Raw genomic sequence first — 18,784 nt, forward strand, 5'->3', positions numbered from 1 at the left:
AAGTAAAGTTTGGCCTTGTGGCCCCTCTTGAGGCCAACCAACCGGCAGACATCCCCTAAGGATTCTCACAGGAGTCAAAGGCTTCACCATCCCCTCTCTGGAGGAAGAGGAAGTGCATGTTGCTGAAGCGACCACAGAGCATCTGCTCTGCTGTTCAGTGGATGAGCAGGTCAGCGGCAGCATGAGAAATGTTTCGAACCTGTTGACTGAACCAGTCCTTGTTTGGTGTGCCCTTCCACCTATGTATAATGTTAATCCAAAAGAAGTTGATATTCTTTTCACTTTGAATGCCAATAATTGTCTTTCTGTAGATACTAATGTAGTAGGAGGCTATGATGGGAACGTATTGCAGCGGTTCTTCTCTTATCCAGATTAACAGCAGGGAAAGCATTAAAGAGTTAAACCACCTTGTTTGGTAGGCAGTTCAGAATGTGAGTCAAAATTGCCACTGCTTTTTGTTGTTGGTTCAAGGACATGGCTGTGAGGATTTTGATGGTATGTGCTGGGTGGATTTTAGGCGCCCCATTGCAGCAACATGTTACCAAATCTGACAAAATGTCAGCCTTTTTGGCATCCATTCACTCAATTGGCAGTATTGCTTGTTTGCTATTACCTTGGTTGCTGTCATGTTGTCAAGGGCCCTGCAGAACATGGCAAACCTGGTACTAGCTGTTCAAAAACAAAAAGGGGAAATTGTAAAATTGTACGGAACAAAGACAGTGGGTTATTTTGACATTGATAATATGTCTTAGTTGGTTTTTTATTTGTTCTATTACTTCTGCCTTGTTTTTGCTCGGTTTCAGGGGTTCTTTTGTGCAACAGGAAGGGGGCGATGCAGGAGCGGGCTGGAAACTAGGACCATGAGTGGCAATCAGTTAGCGGAGGGGAATGTGCTGGAGCTTGTCTAGACAACAATTAACATGATGAGGCATGTTTGCAGAGCACAGGGGAGTGGGAGACGGATGGCGCCAAGGAAGGCGCCAAGGAGCGGTAACACCTTGTGGTTAATTGCTGGTAGTTAACCACCAATCAGGGATTGCCTAGTATGCAAGGCTTAGCTTCAAGAACCAATCTGTTTAAAACACGCAGTTTCTGAAAGTGTATAAAAACACGTGCTTCTGTACAATAAATTGACATTTGCTTGCATCAAGCTGCGCCCCGTCTCTTCATTCGCCGCACAGGATAGGGGGCTGGAGTGGCCGTAGAGCACCCGGTGGGTGAGGCTGCTGCGGAGCTGAATTTTGGCGACTTATCTCACAGGAGGCACCTGATGCCCCAGCAAACCTGAGGTCAGGCTGAGACCAGGCACAGCTCATCACGTGGCTTCTGCACCACTGAGGCAGAAAAATGGGCTCGATGGGGCAGCGCCGGGCAAGGCTGTAGGACCCCACAGGCCTGGGGCAAGAACAGCTGACCCTCCCCAGCACATCTCTGCTCCCCTGCCCTGCCCAGGCACCCCCAGACCCTCTGCCTACACCCGGAGAAGAGCCCTCCCTTGCTGTGGTATGACATCCCCAGGGGCCGGGGATGGGTCCCCGTGTCCCCTACCTGTGGCCGTGATGCTGACGTTGCTACTGCTTGATGATGGCACCCGGGTGCCCAGTGAGGCAGGGGTCAGCGGCGGCAGCAATGGGATGGCCGTAATTCTCCTGGAGAAGGCAGGAGCCACGGGTGGGTGACAGGGGGCAAACAACCAACCCTGGCTCAAAGCAGCGCCCCAAAGCCCACAGGCTTGTAGCCAAAGGCATCCCCTGCCTGCTGCTGCCACGAAAGGGTCCCCACCCCCCCCACAGGCACGTAGGGCTGCAGAGGGACCTTGGCAGGGTTGGTCCCCCCAGGCAGACACCCTCACACCTGTGGCTGCCCAGGGCGCACAGGGGTGCGAGGGGAAGGGCGCAGGCTCCCATGCCTGCCATCCAAACCAGCCCTCACACCGCTTTCATCCCTTCGTCAGCGCTAATTACCCCCCTGCGCCTTGCCAGGAGAGCAGGTCACAACCCAGCTCCCCAGCACTGCATGTCACACCCCTGCTTGGGGAGATGAGCCGTCACCCCCCAGCCTTGCTCCAGAAAGCCTCTGCACCCACTCCCACTTCTGGTTTGGGAGGGCTCTGTCCTGCACGTGCCCCCTCCTCCTGCCTCCTTTCATGTCAGGAACCTGCTACCGGTGGGAGGAAAAGGCACTGATTCCTGATCAGCATCCCCACACTTTGCTGGCTAAAGTGCTCCGATGCCAGGGTACCTCGCGAGCACCAGCTGGGATAGCTGGAAGGAACAGGGCGAGATGCCCAAAGCCATCCCCATCCCCACTGCACTCACCCAGCCGCATCATGGGCCTCTGTCGGCAGCACCTTCTCCTTGAGCTGCTCCGGCGTGTCCTTCCAGTGTGCCGTATTATCCTCTGTAATGTGTACCCTCGAGAACTTGGTGTGTGGGTTAGGAGGAAAAATCCACCGTGCATCCAGCATGGCAATAAACCACTGTCAGCTTCCTAAACTGTCCTTTGGCTCAGAGAGCTTTCTTGGTTATGATTTTCGGTAACAGAACATGGTGACCAAACGGGACCCGCTTTCCGGAATCTCGACAGACCAGAGAAATCGTGAGCACCGCAAGCACGCACCGGAGTAGTTTTGCCAGGGTTCTGAGATTCCCTGGCCAGGTGAATCTCCGTGACAGCTCTCTGGGATAACAGCGACATGGTCATAAACACTGAGGTTGCTTACAAAGAAGTCGTATCGCATTGCGGGTTGAAGTCCCCCTGGTGGGTCAGAGTCCCCCCGGGATATTTGAAGTGCACAATTGTCCAATCCATATGCTGTTACGCGGATGCCCAGAGCCCAGATTTTGCCTCACGCTCAGGTGAAACTTTGTTGGATTTTGTTTGCTGGATTTTGCCTCTGTCCAGTTTTGTTTGCAGGGTCTGGTTTAGGTATTGAGCGTTTATGATTTTGAAACTTTGTACACATGGGATCTGGTCATTCTGCTAGAGGGAGTTGGTTCTTCAGAGTTCTTTTGGGTTGTTTATTAAGATGCTGGAGCAAGTTTTGGGGTGACCCCCCCACTCAGACAAAATGGGCCGAATATTGTCATCACTGGTGGCCCTTGTATACCTTAGGTGATCAAGAGAAATGGCCTAGGAAAGGGAAGCATAATCTCCAATACAGCATGGCAGTTCATGTTCTTTTGGTACATGCAAAGGACAATGGGAAGAAGTCCCATAAGTGGGTTTGGTTTTTTGGCCTTGAGAAACAATCATGGAACAAGAAGTAAATAGACACTCATGATACTTGATGGTAATGTATTGATAATGATGGAGGGGAAGTTAATTATTAATTGCCTTGGTGTTGTTCTGCTTGTAGTGTTGGGAAAAGGTGTTTGAAAGGGGAGAATGAAGAAGAGGATGTGCAATTTCTGGTTTCAGGGCAGTGTTGCTGGTAATAGGGAGAGATTTTGCTGAAGGTAAAAGAATGGTGTTGGGGAAAGCTCAGGAAGAGGATGCGAGGATAAATGGCTTTCGCTGCTTTGTTTGTGGGGCAGTCAGAGCTGCCTCCCTGCCCACCCGGTGATCTCTGCTGCAGAGTTGCTTTGGGTTTCCTTGCCCACTCCGTTACGGAGCAGCCAGAGCCAGCAGGCTTCTGAACACTGTGGGATTTCTCCTTTCAGGTCTGGTTGATCTGAATGAGGTGGGCACCTGGGGGGCTGCTCCTATGCCAGCCTAAATGGATCTTCCCACGTGCGTGCAGCTGCATTCCAAAGAGCCAGACACGCACATACACACAGAGAGAGTGCCACAATGAATGTGAAGGGCAAAACAGATTGACACAGACAAAGCAATACCTTGACAAGTATCCCTGCAGATGTAGCCACTGCTTACACCCATGTGAATGCAGTCCAGGCCTTTCCTGGGTTTCCACATGTCCTGGTTTCAGCTGGGATAGAGTTAATTTTCTTCTTAGTGGCTAGTACAGTGCTGTGTTTTGCCTGTGATGTGAGAACAATGTTGATAGCCACACTGATGTTCTTAGTTGTTGCTGGGTAATGTTTATACTAAAGTCAAGGACTTTTTGGATTCTTGGGCCTTGCCAGCCAGAGTGCTGGGGGAGCACAAGAGACTGGGAAGGGACACAGCCAGGTCAGCTGCCCTGAACCAGCCAAAGAGGTATTCCATACCATGGGACGTCATGCTTGGTGTAGAACGTAGGAGGGTTAGCTGGGGAGGGATCGTTGCTCGGAGACTGGCTGCGCATCAGTCAGCAGGTGGTGAGCAGTTGTACTGTGCATCACTTGGGGGTTTTCTCCCCTTTTCCCTTTTCCTTTGGATTTTACCCCTTTCCTCCACCTTTCCATTTTAATTATTACTATTATCATTGTTATTACTGATGTTCTTACCTCTTTATTCTGTTTAAATTATGAAATTGTTCTTATCTCAACCCTCAAGTTTTACATTCCTTTCTGATTCTCCTCCCCCGCCCTCCGGATGAGGGGGAGTGAGCAGGCGGCTGCGTGGTGCTTGGTTGCCGGCCGGCATTAAACCATGAGACCAGAGGATGAGGCTACTGAAACAGAAACACAGCCTCACTCCCTGGATTCATAAGCACAGCGTGTTCGTAGATGCCTCAGATAACAGTCTAGAAATTAAGTCCATGTCATATGTGGGGCTCAAGGCCAAGGCTCCCTCACCAGTGCCTGGTGCAAGCCTTGGGTCTTTCTAGATCTGTGTTTCCTGGGCCCTGAGAGTCCGCGTTCAAGTTCGCTTGCGCCTCATACAGATGCACACAGGGATCCCACCAGGAGCGGGCCTAAGGCAGTCTGTGCTTCCAGCTGCCATCCCCAAGGCCCTGAGCCCCGCAATGACCTGCCTTCCCTTGTTCCACTGCACCCTCATCCTTCTTGCTGAGCAGGCAGAGCTTCAGCCCTTTGCTGTGACCCTTTGTGCCCGACTTGTCTGCCTGCAGCCTGCTTCCTTCGGCAGGTGCCGGGCGTGGAAGTCCTGGCCTTGCACACGAGACTGAAGAGGACTGGCGCCTGGTTAGCCACAGAACTGAAACACTTTATTGCAGGGACTCAGCCAGCTGAGCTCTTCCGTTGAGAGGAGCGCGGGCAGGACAGAGCAGGCCTTTGACACTGAGGCTGCCTTTGCATCAGCAGGCATTGCCCCAGCGGGAAATGGTGGTGGTGCGCTGCAGCCAGCCCTGGATCCTCTCCGTCCTGCTGATCAAACCTATTTCCTGCTTAGGTACTGCAGGAGTTCATGCAGCCAAGTAAGGAAATCCCACAGCTTCTGCACTGGAAGTGGGCAGGGTGTAAACCTTCCTGCTTCTGTTGGTGTTGGCCTGTGAACGGGGGTGGAGGTGAAGGCTGGCTGCGGCCTTGCAGTAGTCGCTACTGCTGTGTGCAGGCCCATCTGTTCCAGGATCCAGTTGTAGAAGTGCTGGGTGGAGGTGTAGACTCCAGACTTCTTTGCTCTCGCACAGCCCATGCCCCAGCTGGTCACACCAACAAGCCAGACATAGTCCGCGCTCTTCTCTTGGCACACAAGAGGCCCACCGCTGTCCCCCTGCAGCAGAGGAGAGAGGATGAAGGGGTTGTTGGGTGGCCACCGTCAGCCCAGTGGCTGGCTCCTTCCCTCTCATGGCACTTCCAGAGCTGTATTTAGTGGCCAGCCAAGCTCTGGAGAAGCTTTCCTGGGAGGGGGTGGTGGGCCTGTAAGGCAGGGCTCGCTCTCTCTGCGGCAGGTTGGTGCTGCAGGTGTGTCAGGAGGCTGTGTCTGGCTTGGGATGGTGAAGCTCTGGGCTGCCAAGGGCACTGGGTAGGCATTGTGAACAAAGTGCCAGGCCTCTGGGACAAGGCAGGCAGGCCCTGGACAAAGGCCCTACCCATGGGGAAATGGGTTTAGGCCCTCAGCGGTGGGGACACAGCAATGGGAGTGTGAGTGGCCAGGAAAAGCCCGTGACGGTGCAGGTTTGGGCGGTTGTGGCGGGGCTGCCCGTGCTGCCGGGGCTTGGCTTGTAGCACGCTCCTACCTGGCAGGTGTCGATGCCACCCTGCGGATAGCCAGCACAGATGTTGTGGGTGTGGATGGCCCCTCTGTACCAGCCGCTGCTGTTACAGACCCCGGCATCAATGAGGTGGACCTGGGCCTCCTGCAGCACATACGCCGATCCTCCAGCTGTGAAGAGCACAGAAAGGAATGAACACCCAGCAGCTCATTGCCAGTTCTCCTTCCCTGCGTGACTGAAGCCCTATCCCGGGGCTTGGCTTTGCATGTGGGGAGGCGCTGGACCGCTCCTTCCTTTCTGCCTTGCTCTGGGTCAGTGGCTCACGCCCCCCTCTCTAAGAGGCATACGTCCCCACAGCCTGATTCTGGCTTTCGCCCCTGCTGTCAGGAAGAGCAACCTGCCTCCCCAAGCTGGCCAAGCTTGCACTCGCAATGTGACTACATTTTGGGAGCTCACCTCTTGCAGTCCTGGCACCCCAGCCACTGACGTAGCACTCTGTCAGCTCCGAGACTCTCAGCGAGGCATCCGGCACGCAGGCAAGCTGTACATAGCTGTTGCACTGGACAGGCTGCTCCAGTTCCAGCAAGGCAATGTCGTTCCTCCGTGTGATATTACTGAAGTGCTGGTGAACCAGCAGCTGCTTGATGTTGCGCACCTGGGCCTCAGGTCCCAGCTGGGTCAGCCGGGTGGCACCTACCACCACGTTCCACGTGGTGATGTTCCTGGAAGGCAGATGGAGAGAGGGCTCAGAGGGAGCAGAGCCACATGCTGCAGCAGCACAGCAGTTGCCCTGCCTTCTGCTTGGCAAGGAAGAGAGAAGAGCAGCACTAGGGAGGGTGCGACAGAGCACGTGCTTCTTGGGCTCAAGGAATGTCGAACTGGAGACTGCTGGGAAGCAGTGGCATGAGCCCAGCCTTCTCCTGAGCAGCCTCTCAGGTGGCTGCGGAGTGCCCAGGCACTGGGCGTACTGCAGGGCAACAGGACATGCTGCAGCACGTGCTGCTGTGCTCAGGGCACCTGCTAGAATGTGGGGCTAGCCCTGATCCCTGGTCTTCCTTACCTGGCCTCGATGAAGCAGTGGGCTGCTGTGAGGACCCACTGTGGGCTGATGAGGGAGCCCCCGCAGATGTGTGCCATGCCTCCTTCCAAGGGAGCCTCGATGCTGACGATCCAGGGCCAGGCCCCTGGCTGGGCATTTCTGACACCCACGACGTGTGACATACTGTAGTTCAAAGCCGCAGGCCGAAGGCCGCAGGTGCCTCTGTAACCAGAAACTCCATTCTGGTTAGCTCCATGGAAGCTTGTGCCATTCCGGCTAAAGGCCAGCTGTCTTCCCTCCCCTCAAGGCATGGCCAGAGGGCCCGAGGAAACCCGTGGGGTGTGTGCCCGCTCCCCTTCCCCCGCTTTCTGCTTCAGACCATAGACGAGCTGTGCAGCTGGCAAGGAGCTGAGCCTCCCAGATGGCCTTCAAGAGCCACTGGGGTGGCCATGGGGGACAAGCAGGACCCCTCCAGAGAAGCTCACAAGGGTTGCCCAATCTCCCTCTCAAAGCCTCGGGCCACTTACCCACAGCTGTCCCATGTGCCGTGCACAGGACAGCACATGGCCAGCAGGACAACGAGGAGGAGGAGAACATCCATCACTACCAGCAACATGTGGCAGCTGCAAGAACGAAGACTTGTCGCCACCACTACGGCCACCGACAGAGTGCCCGCAGGATTCCCGTTCCTGGGGTACCCTTGGACACGGGGCTGATGTCACAGAGTGCCTGGTTCCAGGTGCTGGGCGTGGTGGCGGTGGGGGAGGGATGGGGGGCAACAGGAGGGGTTCCAAGCAGGACTGGAGGCGGAAGCTGGGATCGCACACCCCTGACAGAGCCCCACGCAATGCCCTGCTTGCACGATCAGGGTGGGCAGGCCCCGTGGCAGGCAGCAGCGCCTGGCTCCCAGCTCTGCCTGCTAACAGCTCACAGGGCAACACCCAGCGTGGCCTCGCAGCCTCTTTGGGGAGTTCCCTGCCGCCCTGCTCTCTGCAGCCCTGTGCCACCGGCTCCTTCCCAATAAACAGACACACAACAAAGAACACAATGACTACAGCAGCATGCGCGTGCTTGGGTGTTGAAGAGCCAATCTGTTGATGGCCGTGGCAGCCAAGCAGTGCTGGGCAAGCCAAATAAGCCAAGCACAGCCCAGCAACGTCAACCTTCCTGCACAAAGCACGGTGAAATGCAGGTGCAGCACACTCCTCACTGGCTATGTCAGCCACAGCAACGCGCTCTGAGGTGGCCACCTCTCCACCTCCCAGAGGCAGGAAGGACTTGGAGGTGCTTGAGCATGTATGCCCTCAGCTGCTGCCCACCTAGGCATGCCCCCCCTGCGGGAGCTGCAGAAGCGCCTGCCTCTGAAGCTGCCAGGACCGTCCTCCTCTTGCTCTGTGCTTGGGCCCCGGCAAGCCATGGTGCTGCAGCTCCCAGCTCTGTTCCTACCCAGGACTGCAGGGCATGCCTCCAGCTGAACTGGGATCTCTGGAAACATGGGCATGCCCTTTGCTTCCTCTTGATCATGCAGTGAAAGGAGTTCTTATGGCTCTGCGGATGATGCTGGAGCATGCTCCCTCCCCAAACAAGTCCGGCTTTCTGTCCAGAGGCCTCAGGTGTTCCTCGTAGCACAGAGCGCAAAGTTCACTCCCCTGCACTCCTAGCAGGCTTGGTAATGTCCCCAACGCACAGTTTGCTACCCCAGCACTCTGATAGTCAGTGGTGTCACCGAGGTGAAGCCACCGCGGAGCCCTCAGGCTGAACATGGTCAGTTGTGGGCGGAAAGGGGTCTGGTGGCTCTGCGACAGGGATCCCATGTGGAGCAACCTGCGGTGACACAGTTGGAGGCAGACTGAAAAAACACTATGTCTGCGTGGCTGGGTTTGGACAAAATGGCCTTTCTTGTTTATACAATTTTTTTATGTATCTTAGACAGTACATGTGTCAGTCCCTGACAGGTTTTTGTGTTCTTCTTCTTGCTTGCTATTTGCTGTTGCTGTAGGTGCCCGTAGGCTGTGGTTCTAAATTCAAGTCCTTCACATCCTGTTGACATACCTGACAATTTGTGGCTGTCTTATGTAGGACAAGGCCTCAAGGACAAGAGTCCAAGTGCTGATAGCCTGATGAATAGAGTTAGAACTTGTAGGGCACAAGCCCTGGGAACAAAGGAACAAGCTAACTGCAGACCCCTGAGCCATTACAGTTGAGGATGCAACCAGATGGACAGAGAAACAAGTAGCCAGATAAGGGAACGGATAGCACCGATATGTAATTTGTTAATCAAGAAAGCCACGTAGAAAGAAAACCCCTAATTTTGGAACAGAAATTGTTGCTAGGTCAAGGTAAACCAATAAGTTCCTATTGTTCTGACGGTGTGCTCTAAATATCAACCAATCAGTGTTTTTTACGCTTAAGATTTAACCAATCAGTGTGTAATATGTAGAAGGTAGAAACGTATATATGTGTAAGAAAATCACTAATAAACGGACAACTTGCTTGCATCAAGCTGCGTCCCGTCTCTTCATTTGCTGCAGTCTTAAAGGTACAGGACTAAGTCTTTGAAGTCAACTAAATTGTCTGCAGGTCCTCTGCATTCCCCAACATTTCCCCCTTTTTGTTTTTGAACAGCTAGTACCATATTTTGCCGTGTGCTGCAGGGACCTCGCAAAGATGATGGCAACCAAGGCAACAGCAATCGAAGAATACTGCCAATTGAGTGAATTGATGACCAAAAGGATGACATTTTCTCAGATTTTGATAACGTGTTTCTGCAATGGGGTGCCTAAAATCCATGCAGCACATACCATCACTATCCTCACAGCCGTGTCCTTGAGCCAACATCAAAAGGGTAATAGTTGCTCTGTTTTGTATGTCATAGTGGCCAATTTGACTCACGTTCTTAACTGCCTAACAAACAAGGTGATTTAACTCTTGAATGCTTTCCCTGCTGTTGCTCCGGATAAGAGAAGAACCACTGCAATACGTTCCCATCAGTTCCATAAATCAACCACATCATTACATGCTTCATCCAAAGTTATATTGTCTTTGAGCACATTATGCTTATCAACATGTTGACGTGTTGATTCGTGCGGGTGTCATGGTCCCATCATGGCCTCCTACTACTACAGCATCTACATAAAAACAACTATCAACATTCAAAGTGCAAACAATATCAGCCTCTTTTGGATTAACATTATACAGAGGTAATCATCCCAAATATCAAGGCTTTCAGTAACATTCTTTGTTCCCCACATTCTTTGTCAAAATCTTACATTCACTTTTTTGCAACAATGTCTGCAAGTCAGTTTTGAGGAAGGGCACACCAAACAAGGACTGGTTCAGTAAGGAGGCCACACATTAGTTGTTGCGTTGACTGGCAGCAGCAGTGCTCCCATGGTCTGGCACACTAAGCCTAGGCCGCACACAGCGAGCAGGTATCCATCACTGACCTTCAGCTGTAGAAACACAAGCATAACTCTCCCCCAAGTTAACAATTCAAGCAGTCCCAACCAATGACCGGTACGAGGGTCTTTCATGCGTACTAAGACGCCTTTGTGCTTTTGCTGCTTGTCACCAATTGACACCATGTGCCGCACAATGGGAGGCACTGCATGGTCAGCAGAGATTTTCAGAAAGTGTAAAACATAACATGCTTTCTCTAATCGTGCCCCTGGGGTCATTCCCTTCATTCCCCCTTTGCGTTTTCCAAGGTGGCATTTAAGAGTACCATTCATGCGTTCAGCGATGACTTGGCCCCTAGGGGAATGGGGAATACCAAATTTGTGGGAGATCCCCCATTGGGAAAGGAACTGACTGATGGGCCTGGAACTATAGGCAGGTCCATGGTCCGTTTTGATTTCAAGAGGGACACCGAGCACAGAAAAAGCACGTTGCCAGTGCCGAATGACGTCACGACTGGTCTCACCTGTGTGGGCAGTAGCAATCATTGCACTAGAATATGTATCTCTTTTTACCATGGACATATTTTTGTCTGCCAAACTCACTGTAATCAGTTACATCTGTTTGCCAGAGCTGTAAAGCTTGAAGGCCTCTAGGATTAACTCCCTAATTTGGCACAGAAGTAACATTTTGACAGTGTGGGCAGGCTGCAACAATGCTGCGTGCAGCTGCCTCAGAGAGACCCTATTGGCCAAATTGATGATACAAGGATCGCCAATTCAGATGATAGAATTGGTGGGCTAACATGGCTTGCTGATGGACGTCAGGAAGAGGTGCCGACAGAGCCACAGAAACTAGAGCATCAACTCTAGCATTGCCTTCAGTTACAAAACCAGGTAGGGAAGTATGGCTACTAACATGCATAACAATACAGAGAATGGTGTTTCCGAATCTCTTCCCAAACTAAAGTCAAAATTGCAACAAGCTTGGGATTGTTGACATGGCCAAGGACAGCCCTGTCTAACTTGGGAAGGAGGGCTGCCACATATGCCGAATCAGTAACAAGATTAAGAAGGCCTGGAAAATACTGAAATGCCAAAGCCGCAGCCTGTAACTCTACGACTTGTGGGGATCCTTCCTGATATACAATTTGGGAATGCCATTGCCCATGTTTTTTCCAAGCGATTGCGTCTTTTCCCATTTTTCCAGACCTGCTTGTAAACACTGTATCACCTTTGACTGGTCTTCTCTGACTTCGTTGCTGTGGCTGCAAAGTTAGATTTACAGTCATTTTCAAAATTGGATGAGGTGGATGGTGGTACTGAACTTGCCCTGGAAAATTGGCAAGAGCCACTTGAAGGGCAGTAGACTTTAATAGTGCCCATTCAACATAGAATTGTTGTACAGGGATAATTACAGTTGGTGGATTAAGTACATTCAACTCTAAACATCTTTTTCAGATTTTTATGATCAAATCGGCAACAAGTTCGTACAATTCAACAGCACTTTTCTTAGGCTGCAAAGGCAGAAACAACCACTCAGGTACATGCAGTGGATCTTGCCAAGCCTGGTTCCGCTGCGCCAACATAGCATAAGGGGAAGATTGGTCCATTAAAATAAAACCACTTAAAGGAAGCGTGATATCTACACGCCACACATGTCGTGAAGAGATCAACTGTTGACTTCTTTCACAAGTGCCAAGGCTGCAGGCATTAAATACCTTGGGGCTAAAAGATCTGTGTCTCCTTTTAAAAGCTGCAAAAGAGGATGCATTTGTTCATTAGTAAGGCCTAAATAAGGCCGTAGCCAATTTAGCATTCCTGCAAGTTTTTGGACATCATTCAAAGTCTTTACATCCAGATTCAATTTGATAGGTTGTGGAGACACAGTTCCCTTCAGCACATTCATGCCCAGATATTTCCAGGGCTCTTGTCTCTGAACTTCTTCAGGAGCTACATTCAATCCAAATTCTGCTAAACTATGTCTGGCACCCTTCTCAGCTGTCTCCAGCAGCTCTTTGGACGGTGCTGCTAGCAAAATGTCATCCGTGTCATGATTAACAGTAAACATCTTGGTATTTGTCTCTCACTGAGCTCAGGGCTTGGGCTATAAACCATTGACAAATGGTTGGTGAGTTTCTCATGCCCTGAGGCAGCACGGTCCAGTGGTACCTTGTTGTGGGCTCAGAGTAGTTCCAGTTGGTACTGTAAAAGCAAACTTTGCTTTCTCTTTTGGATCTAAAGGAATGGTAAATAAACCAATCTTTCAGATCAATAACTAAAATATCCCATTCCGTTGGCATGGTGGTGGCAGATGGCAACCCTGGCTGCAAGGCCCTCATAGGGGCCATCACTGCATTGACTTTACGCAGGTCATGCAACAATCGCCATTTACCAGACTTCTTTATATCACAACTACAGGGGTGTTCTACGGGCTATGTGATTCTTCAATGTGGCCTGCGTCTATATGGCTGTTACTGATTCGTCTAAACTAATAAGTTCCTATTGTTTTAACGGTGTGCCTTAAATATCAACCAATCAGTGTTTTTTACGCTTAAGATTTAACCAATCAGTGTGTAATATGTAGAAGGTAGAAACGTATATAATTGTAAGAAAATCACTAATAAACGGACAACTTGCTTGCATCAAGCTGCGTTCCGTCTCTTCATTTGCCGCAAGAGGTTCCTAAAAGCCATGTGGGAGGCTCAGCTCCTTGCCATCACCCAGGCTGCCGGCACAACTCGTCTACGGGCTAAAACAGAAAGCAGGGAAAGGGGAGCGGGCACACACCCCACGGGTTTCCTCGGCCCTTCTGGCCATGCCTTGAGGGGAGGGAAGACAGCTGGCCTTTAGCCGGAATGGCACAAGCTTCCATGGAGCTAACCAGAATGGAGTTTCTGGTTACAGAGGCACCTGCGGCCTTCGGCCTGCGGCTTTTCACTACGGCATGTCGCGCGTTGTGGGTGGCACAGATGCCCAGCCAGGGGCCTGGCCCTGGATCGTCAGCATCGAGGCTCCCTTGGAAGGAGGCACGGCGCACATCTGCGGGGGTTCCCTCATCAGCCCACAGTGGGTCCTCACATCAGCCCACTGCTTCATCGAGGCCAGGTAAGGAGGACCAGGGATCGGGGCTAGCCCCACACTCTAGCAGGTGCCCTGAGCACACCAGCACGTGCTGCAGCATGTCCTGTTGCCCTGCAGTACGCCCAGTGCCTGGGCACTCCGCAGCCACCTGAGAGGCTGCTCAGGAGAAGGCTGGGCTCATGCCACTGCTTCCCAGCAGTCTCCAGTTCGACATTCCTTGAGCCCAAGAAGCACGTGCTCTGTCGCACCCTCCCTAGTGCTGCTCTTCTCTCTTCCTTGCCAAGCAGAAGGCAGGGCAACTGCTGTGCTGCTGCAGCATGTGGCTCTGCTCCCTCTGAGCCCTCTCTCCATCTGCCTTCCAGGAACATCACCACGTGGAACGTGGTGGTAGGTGCCACCCGGCTGACCCAGCTGGGACCTGAGGCCCAGGTGCGCAACATCAAGCAGCTGCTGGTTCACCAGCACTTCAGTAATATCACACGGAGGAACGACATTGCCTTGCTGGAACTGGAGCAGCCTGTCCAGTGCAACAGCTATGTACAGCTTGCCTGCGTGCCGGATGCCTCGCTGAGAGTCTCGGAGCTGACAGAGTGCTACGTCAGTGGCTGGGGTGCCAGGACTGCAAGAGGTGAGCTCCCAAAATGTAGTCACATTGCGAGTGCAAGCTTGGCCAGCTTGGGGAGGCAGGTTGCTCTTCCTGACAGCAGGGGCGAAAGCCAGAATCAGGCTGTGGGGACGTATGCCTCTTAGAGAGGGGGGCGTGAGCCACTGACCCAGAGCAAGGCAGAAAGGAAGGAGCGGTCCAGCGCCTCCCCACATGCAAAGCCAAGCCCCGGGATAGGGCTTCAGTCACGCAGGGAAGGAGAACTGGCAATGAGCTGCTGGGTGTTCATTCCTTTCTGTGCTCTTCACAGCTGGAGGATCGGCGTATGTGCTGCAGGAGGCCCAGGTCCACCTCATTGATGCCGGGGTCTGTAACAGCAGCGGCTGGTACAGAGGGGCCATCCACACCCACAACATCTGTGCTGGCTATCCGCAGGGTGGCATCGACACCTGCCAGGTAGGAGCGTGCTACAAGCCAAGCCCCGGCAGCACGGGCAGCCCCGCCACAACCGCCCAAACCTGCACCGTCACGGGCTTTTCCTGGCCACTCACACTCCCATTGCTGTGTCCCCACTGCTGAGGGCCTAAACCCATTTCCCCATGGGTAGGGCCTTTGCCCAGGGCCTGCCTGCCTTGTCCCAGAGGCCTGGCACTTTGTTCACAATGCCCACCCAGTGCCCTTGGCAGCCCAGAGCTTCACCATCCCAAGCCAGACACAGCCTCCTGACACACCTGCAGCACCAACGTGCCGCAGGAAGAGCGAGCCCTGCCTTACAGGCCCACCGCCCCCTCCCAGGAAAGCTTCTCCAGAGCTTGGCTGGCCACTAAATACAGCTCTGGAAGTGCCATGAGAGGGAAGGAGCCAGCCACTGGGCTGACGGTGGCCACCCAACAACCCCTTCATCCTCTCTCCTCTGCTGCAGGGGGACAGCGGTGGGCCTCTTGTGTGCCAAGACAAGAGCGCTGACTACTTCTGGCTTGTTGGCCTGACCAGCTGGGGGATGGGCTGTGCGAGAGCAAAGAAGCCCGGAGTCTACACCTCCACCCAGCACTTCTACAACTGGATCCTGGAACAGATGGGCCTGCACACAGCAGTAGCGACTACGGCAAGGCCGCAGCCAGCCTTCACCTCCACCCCCGTTCACAGGCCAACACCAACAGAAGCAGGAAGGTTTATACCCTGCCCACTTCCAGTGCAGAAGCTGTGGGATTTCCTTTCTTGGCTGCAGAAGTTGGTGCAGTTCCTAATAGGAGAAAAGGTTTGATCACCGGGACGGAGAGGATCCAGGGCTGGCTGCAGCGCACCACCACCATTTCCCGCTGGGGCAATGCCTGCTGATGCAAAGGCAGCCTCAGTGTCAAAGGCCTGCTCTGTCCTGCCCGCGCTCCTCTCAACAGAAGAGCTCAGCTGGCTGAGTCCCTGCAATAAAGTGTTTCAGTTCTGTGGCTAACCAGGTGCCAGTCCTCTTCAGTCTCGTGTGCAAGGCCAGGACTTCCACGCCCGGCACCTGCCGGAGGAAGCAGGCTGCAGGCAGACAAGTCGGGCACAAAGGGTCACAGCAAAGGGCTGAAGCTCTGCCTGCTCAGCAAGAAGGATGAGGGTGCAGTGGAACAAGGGAAGGCAGGTCATTGCGGGGCTCAGGGCCTTGGGGATGGCAGCTGGAAGCACAGACTGCCTTAGGCCCGCTCCTGGTGGGATCCCTGTGTGCGTCTGTATGAGGCGCAAGCGAACTTGAACGTGGACTCTCAGGGCCCAGGAAACACAGATCTAGAAAGACCCAAGGCTTGCACCAGGCACTGGTGAGGGAGCCTTGGCCTTGAGCCCCACATATGACATGGACTTAATTTCTAGACTGTTATCTGAGGCATCTACGAACACGCTGTGCTTATGAATCCAGGGAGTGAGGCTGTGTTTCTGTTTCAGTAGCCTCATCCTCTGGTCTCATGGTTTAATGCCGGCCGGCAACCAAGCACCACGCAGCCGCCTGCTCACTCCTCCTCATCCGGAGGGCTGGGGAGGAGAATCAGAAAGGAATGTAAAACTTGAGGGTTGAGATAAGAACAATTTCATAATTTAAACAGAATAAAGAGGTAAGAACATCAGTAATAACAATGATAATAGTAATAATTAAAATGGAAAGGTGGAGGAAAGGGGTAAAATCCAAAGGAAAAGGGAAAAGGGGAGAAAACCCCCAAGTGATGCACAGTACAACTGCTCACCACCTGCTGACTGATGCGCAGCCAGTCTCCGAGCAACGATCCCTCCCCAGCTAACCCTCCTACTTTCTATACCAAGCATGACGTCCCATGGTATGGAATACCTCTTTGGCTGGTTCAGGGCAGCTGACCTGGCTGTGTCCCTTCCCAGTCTCTTGTGCTCCCCCAGCACTCTGGCTGGCAAGGCCCAAGAATCCAAAAAGTCCTTGACTTTAGTATAAACATTACCCAGCAACAACTAAGAACATCAGTGTGGCTATCAACATTGTTCTCACATCACAGGCAAAACACAGCACTGTACTAGCCACTAAGAAGAAAATTAACTCTATCCCAGCTGAAACCAGGACATGTGGAAACCCAGGAAAGGCCTGGACTGCATTCACATGGGTGTAAGCAGTGGCTACATCTGCAGGGATACTTGTCAAGGTATTGCTTTGTCTGTGTCAATCTGTTTTGCCCTTCACATTCATTGTGGCACTCTCTCTGTGTGTATGTGCGTGTCTGGCTCTTTGGAATGCAGCTGCACGCACGTGGGAAGATCCATTTAGGCTGGCATAGGAGCAGCCCCCCAGGTGCCCACCTCATTCAGATCAACCAGACCTGAAAGGAGAAATCCCACAGTGTTCAGAAGCCTGCTGGCTCTGGCTGCTCCGTAACGGAGTGGGCAAGGAAACCCAAAGCAACTCTGCAGCAGAGATCACCGGGTGGGCAGGGAGGCAGCTCTGACTGCCCCACAAACAAAGCAGCGAAAGCCATTTATCCTCGCATCCTCTTCCTGAGCTTTCCCCAACACCATTCTTTTACCTTCAGCAAAATCTCTCCCTATTACCAGCAACACTGCCCTGAAACCAGAAATTGCACATCCTCTTCTTCATTCTCCCCTTTCAAACACCTTTTCCCAACACTACAAGCAGAACAACACCAAGGCAATTAATAATTAACTTCCCCTCCATCATTATCAATACATTACCATCAAGTATCATGAGTGTCTATTTACTTCTTGTTCCATGATTGTTTCTCAAGGCCAAAAAACCAAACCCACTTATGGGACTTCTTCCCATTGTCCTTTGCATGTACCAAAAGAACATGAACTGCCATGCTGTATTGGAGATTATGCTTCCCTTTCCTAGGCCATTTCTCTTGATCACCTAAGATATACAAGGGCCACCAGTGATGACAATATTCGGCCCATTTTGTCTGAGTGGGGGGGTCACCCCAAAACTTGCTCCAGCATCTTAATAAACAACCCAAAAGAACTCTGAAGAACCAACTCCCTCTAGCAGAATGACCAGATCCCATGTGTACAAAGTTTCAAAATCATAAACGCTCAATACCTAAACCAGACCCTGCAAACAAAACTGGACAGAGGCAAAATCCAGCACCCTGGCAAAACTACTCCGGTGCGTGCTTGCGGTGCTCACGATTTCTCTGGTCTGTCGAGATTCCGGAAAGCGGGTCCCGTTTGGTCACCATGTTCTGTTACCGAAAATCATAACCAAGAAAGCTCTCTGAGCCAAAGGACAGTTTAGGAAGCTGACAGTGGTTTATTGCCATGCTGGATGCACGGTGGATTTTTCCTCCTAACCCACACACCAAGTTCTCGAGGGTACACATTACAGAGGATAATACGGCACACTGGAAGGACACGCTGGAGCAGCTCAAGGAGAAGGTGCTGCCGACAGAGGCCCATGATGCGGCTGGGTGAGTGCAGTGGGGATGGGGATGGCTTTGGGCATCTCGCCCTGTTCCTTCCAGCTATCCCAGCTGGTGCTCGCGAGGTACCCTGGCATCGGAGCACTTTAGCCAGCGAAGAGTGGGGATGCTGATCAGGAATCAGTGCCTTTTCCTCCCACCGGTAGCAGGTTCCTGACATGAAAGGAGGCAGGAGGAGGGGGCACGTGCAGGACAGAGCCCTCCCAAACCAGAAGTGGGAGTGGGTGCAGAGGCTTTCTGGAGCAAGGCTGGGGGGGGACGGCTCATCTCCCCAAGCAGGGGTGTGACATGCAGTGCTGGGGAGCTGGGTTGTGACCTGCTCTCCTGGCAAGGCGCAGGGGGGTAATTAGCGCTGACGAAGGGATGAAAGCGGTGTGAGGGCTGGTTTGGATGGCAGGCATGGGAGCCTGCGCCCTTCCCCTCGCACCCCTGCGCGCCCTGGGCAGCCACAGGTGTGAGGGTGTCTGCCTGGGGGGACCAACCCTGCCAAGGTCCCTCTGCAGCCCTACGTGCCTGTGGGGGGGGGTGGGGACCCTTTCGTGGCAGCAGCAGGCAGGGGATGCCTTTGGCTACAAGCCTGTGGGCTTTGGGGCGCTGCTTTGAGCCAGAGTTGGTTGTTTGCCCCCTGTCACCCACCCGTGGCTCCTGCCTTCTCCAGGAGAATTACGGCCATCCCATTGCTGCCGCCGCTGACCCCTGCCTCACTGGGCACCCGGGTGCCATCATCAAGCAGTA

General features: G+C 53.0%; 2 protein-coding genes across 2 annotated transcripts in view; one reads left to right on the top strand and one right to left on the bottom strand.

Annotated features, from left to right (window-relative positions):
- LOC130147366 (acrosin-like) overlaps positions 1-7,715 on the bottom strand; it is a 51,109-nt gene extending 43,394 nt beyond the window's left edge. Inside the window, exons 1-2 of the mRNA XM_056334379.1 lie at positions 7,565-7,715; positions 7,059-7,259 (exon numbers count right to left, since the gene is read on the bottom strand). Coding sequence (XP_056190354.1) covers positions 7,059-7,259; positions 7,565-7,653 — 290 coding nt within the window. The 5' untranslated portion in view covers positions 7,654-7,715. The remainder of the gene's footprint in view (positions 1-7,058; positions 7,260-7,564) is intronic.
- Positions 7,716-13,379: 5,664 nt separating this feature from the next.
- Positions 13,380-15,384, top strand: LOC130147615 (acrosin-like). The gene is made up of 4 exons (XM_056335053.1): positions 13,380-13,540; positions 13,879-14,144; positions 14,413-14,576; positions 15,043-15,384. Exons 1-4 carry the CDS (start codon positions 13,380-13,382, stop codon positions 15,382-15,384), a joined length of 933 nt encoding a protein of 310 aa, XP_056191028.1.
- The last annotated feature ends 3,400 nt before the right edge of the window (positions 15,385-18,784 follow it).

The sequence above is a fragment of the Falco biarmicus genome, chromosome 4, assembly GCF_023638135.1.
Source record: "Falco biarmicus isolate bFalBia1 chromosome 4, bFalBia1.pri, whole genome shotgun sequence".
Lineage (NCBI taxonomy): Eukaryota > Metazoa > Chordata > Aves > Falconiformes > Falconidae > Falco > Falco biarmicus.

What these genes read in the sequence shown, in the direction of transcription:
- LOC130147615 (XM_056335053.1), top strand. Translation starts at nt 13,380, where the DNA reads ATGTCGCGCGTTGTGGGTGGCACAGATGCCCAGCCAGGGGCCTGGCCC. An exon ending in CACTGCTTCATCGAGGCCAG is followed by an intron (nt 13,541 to 13,878) that starts GTAAGGAGGACC and finishes TCTGCCTTCCAG; the next exon opens with GAACATCACCACGTGGAACG. An exon ending in GTGGCATCGACACCTGCCAG is followed by an intron (nt 14,577 to 15,042) that starts GTAGGAGCGTGC and finishes CCTCTGCTGCAG; the next exon opens with GGGGACAGCGGTGGGCCTCT.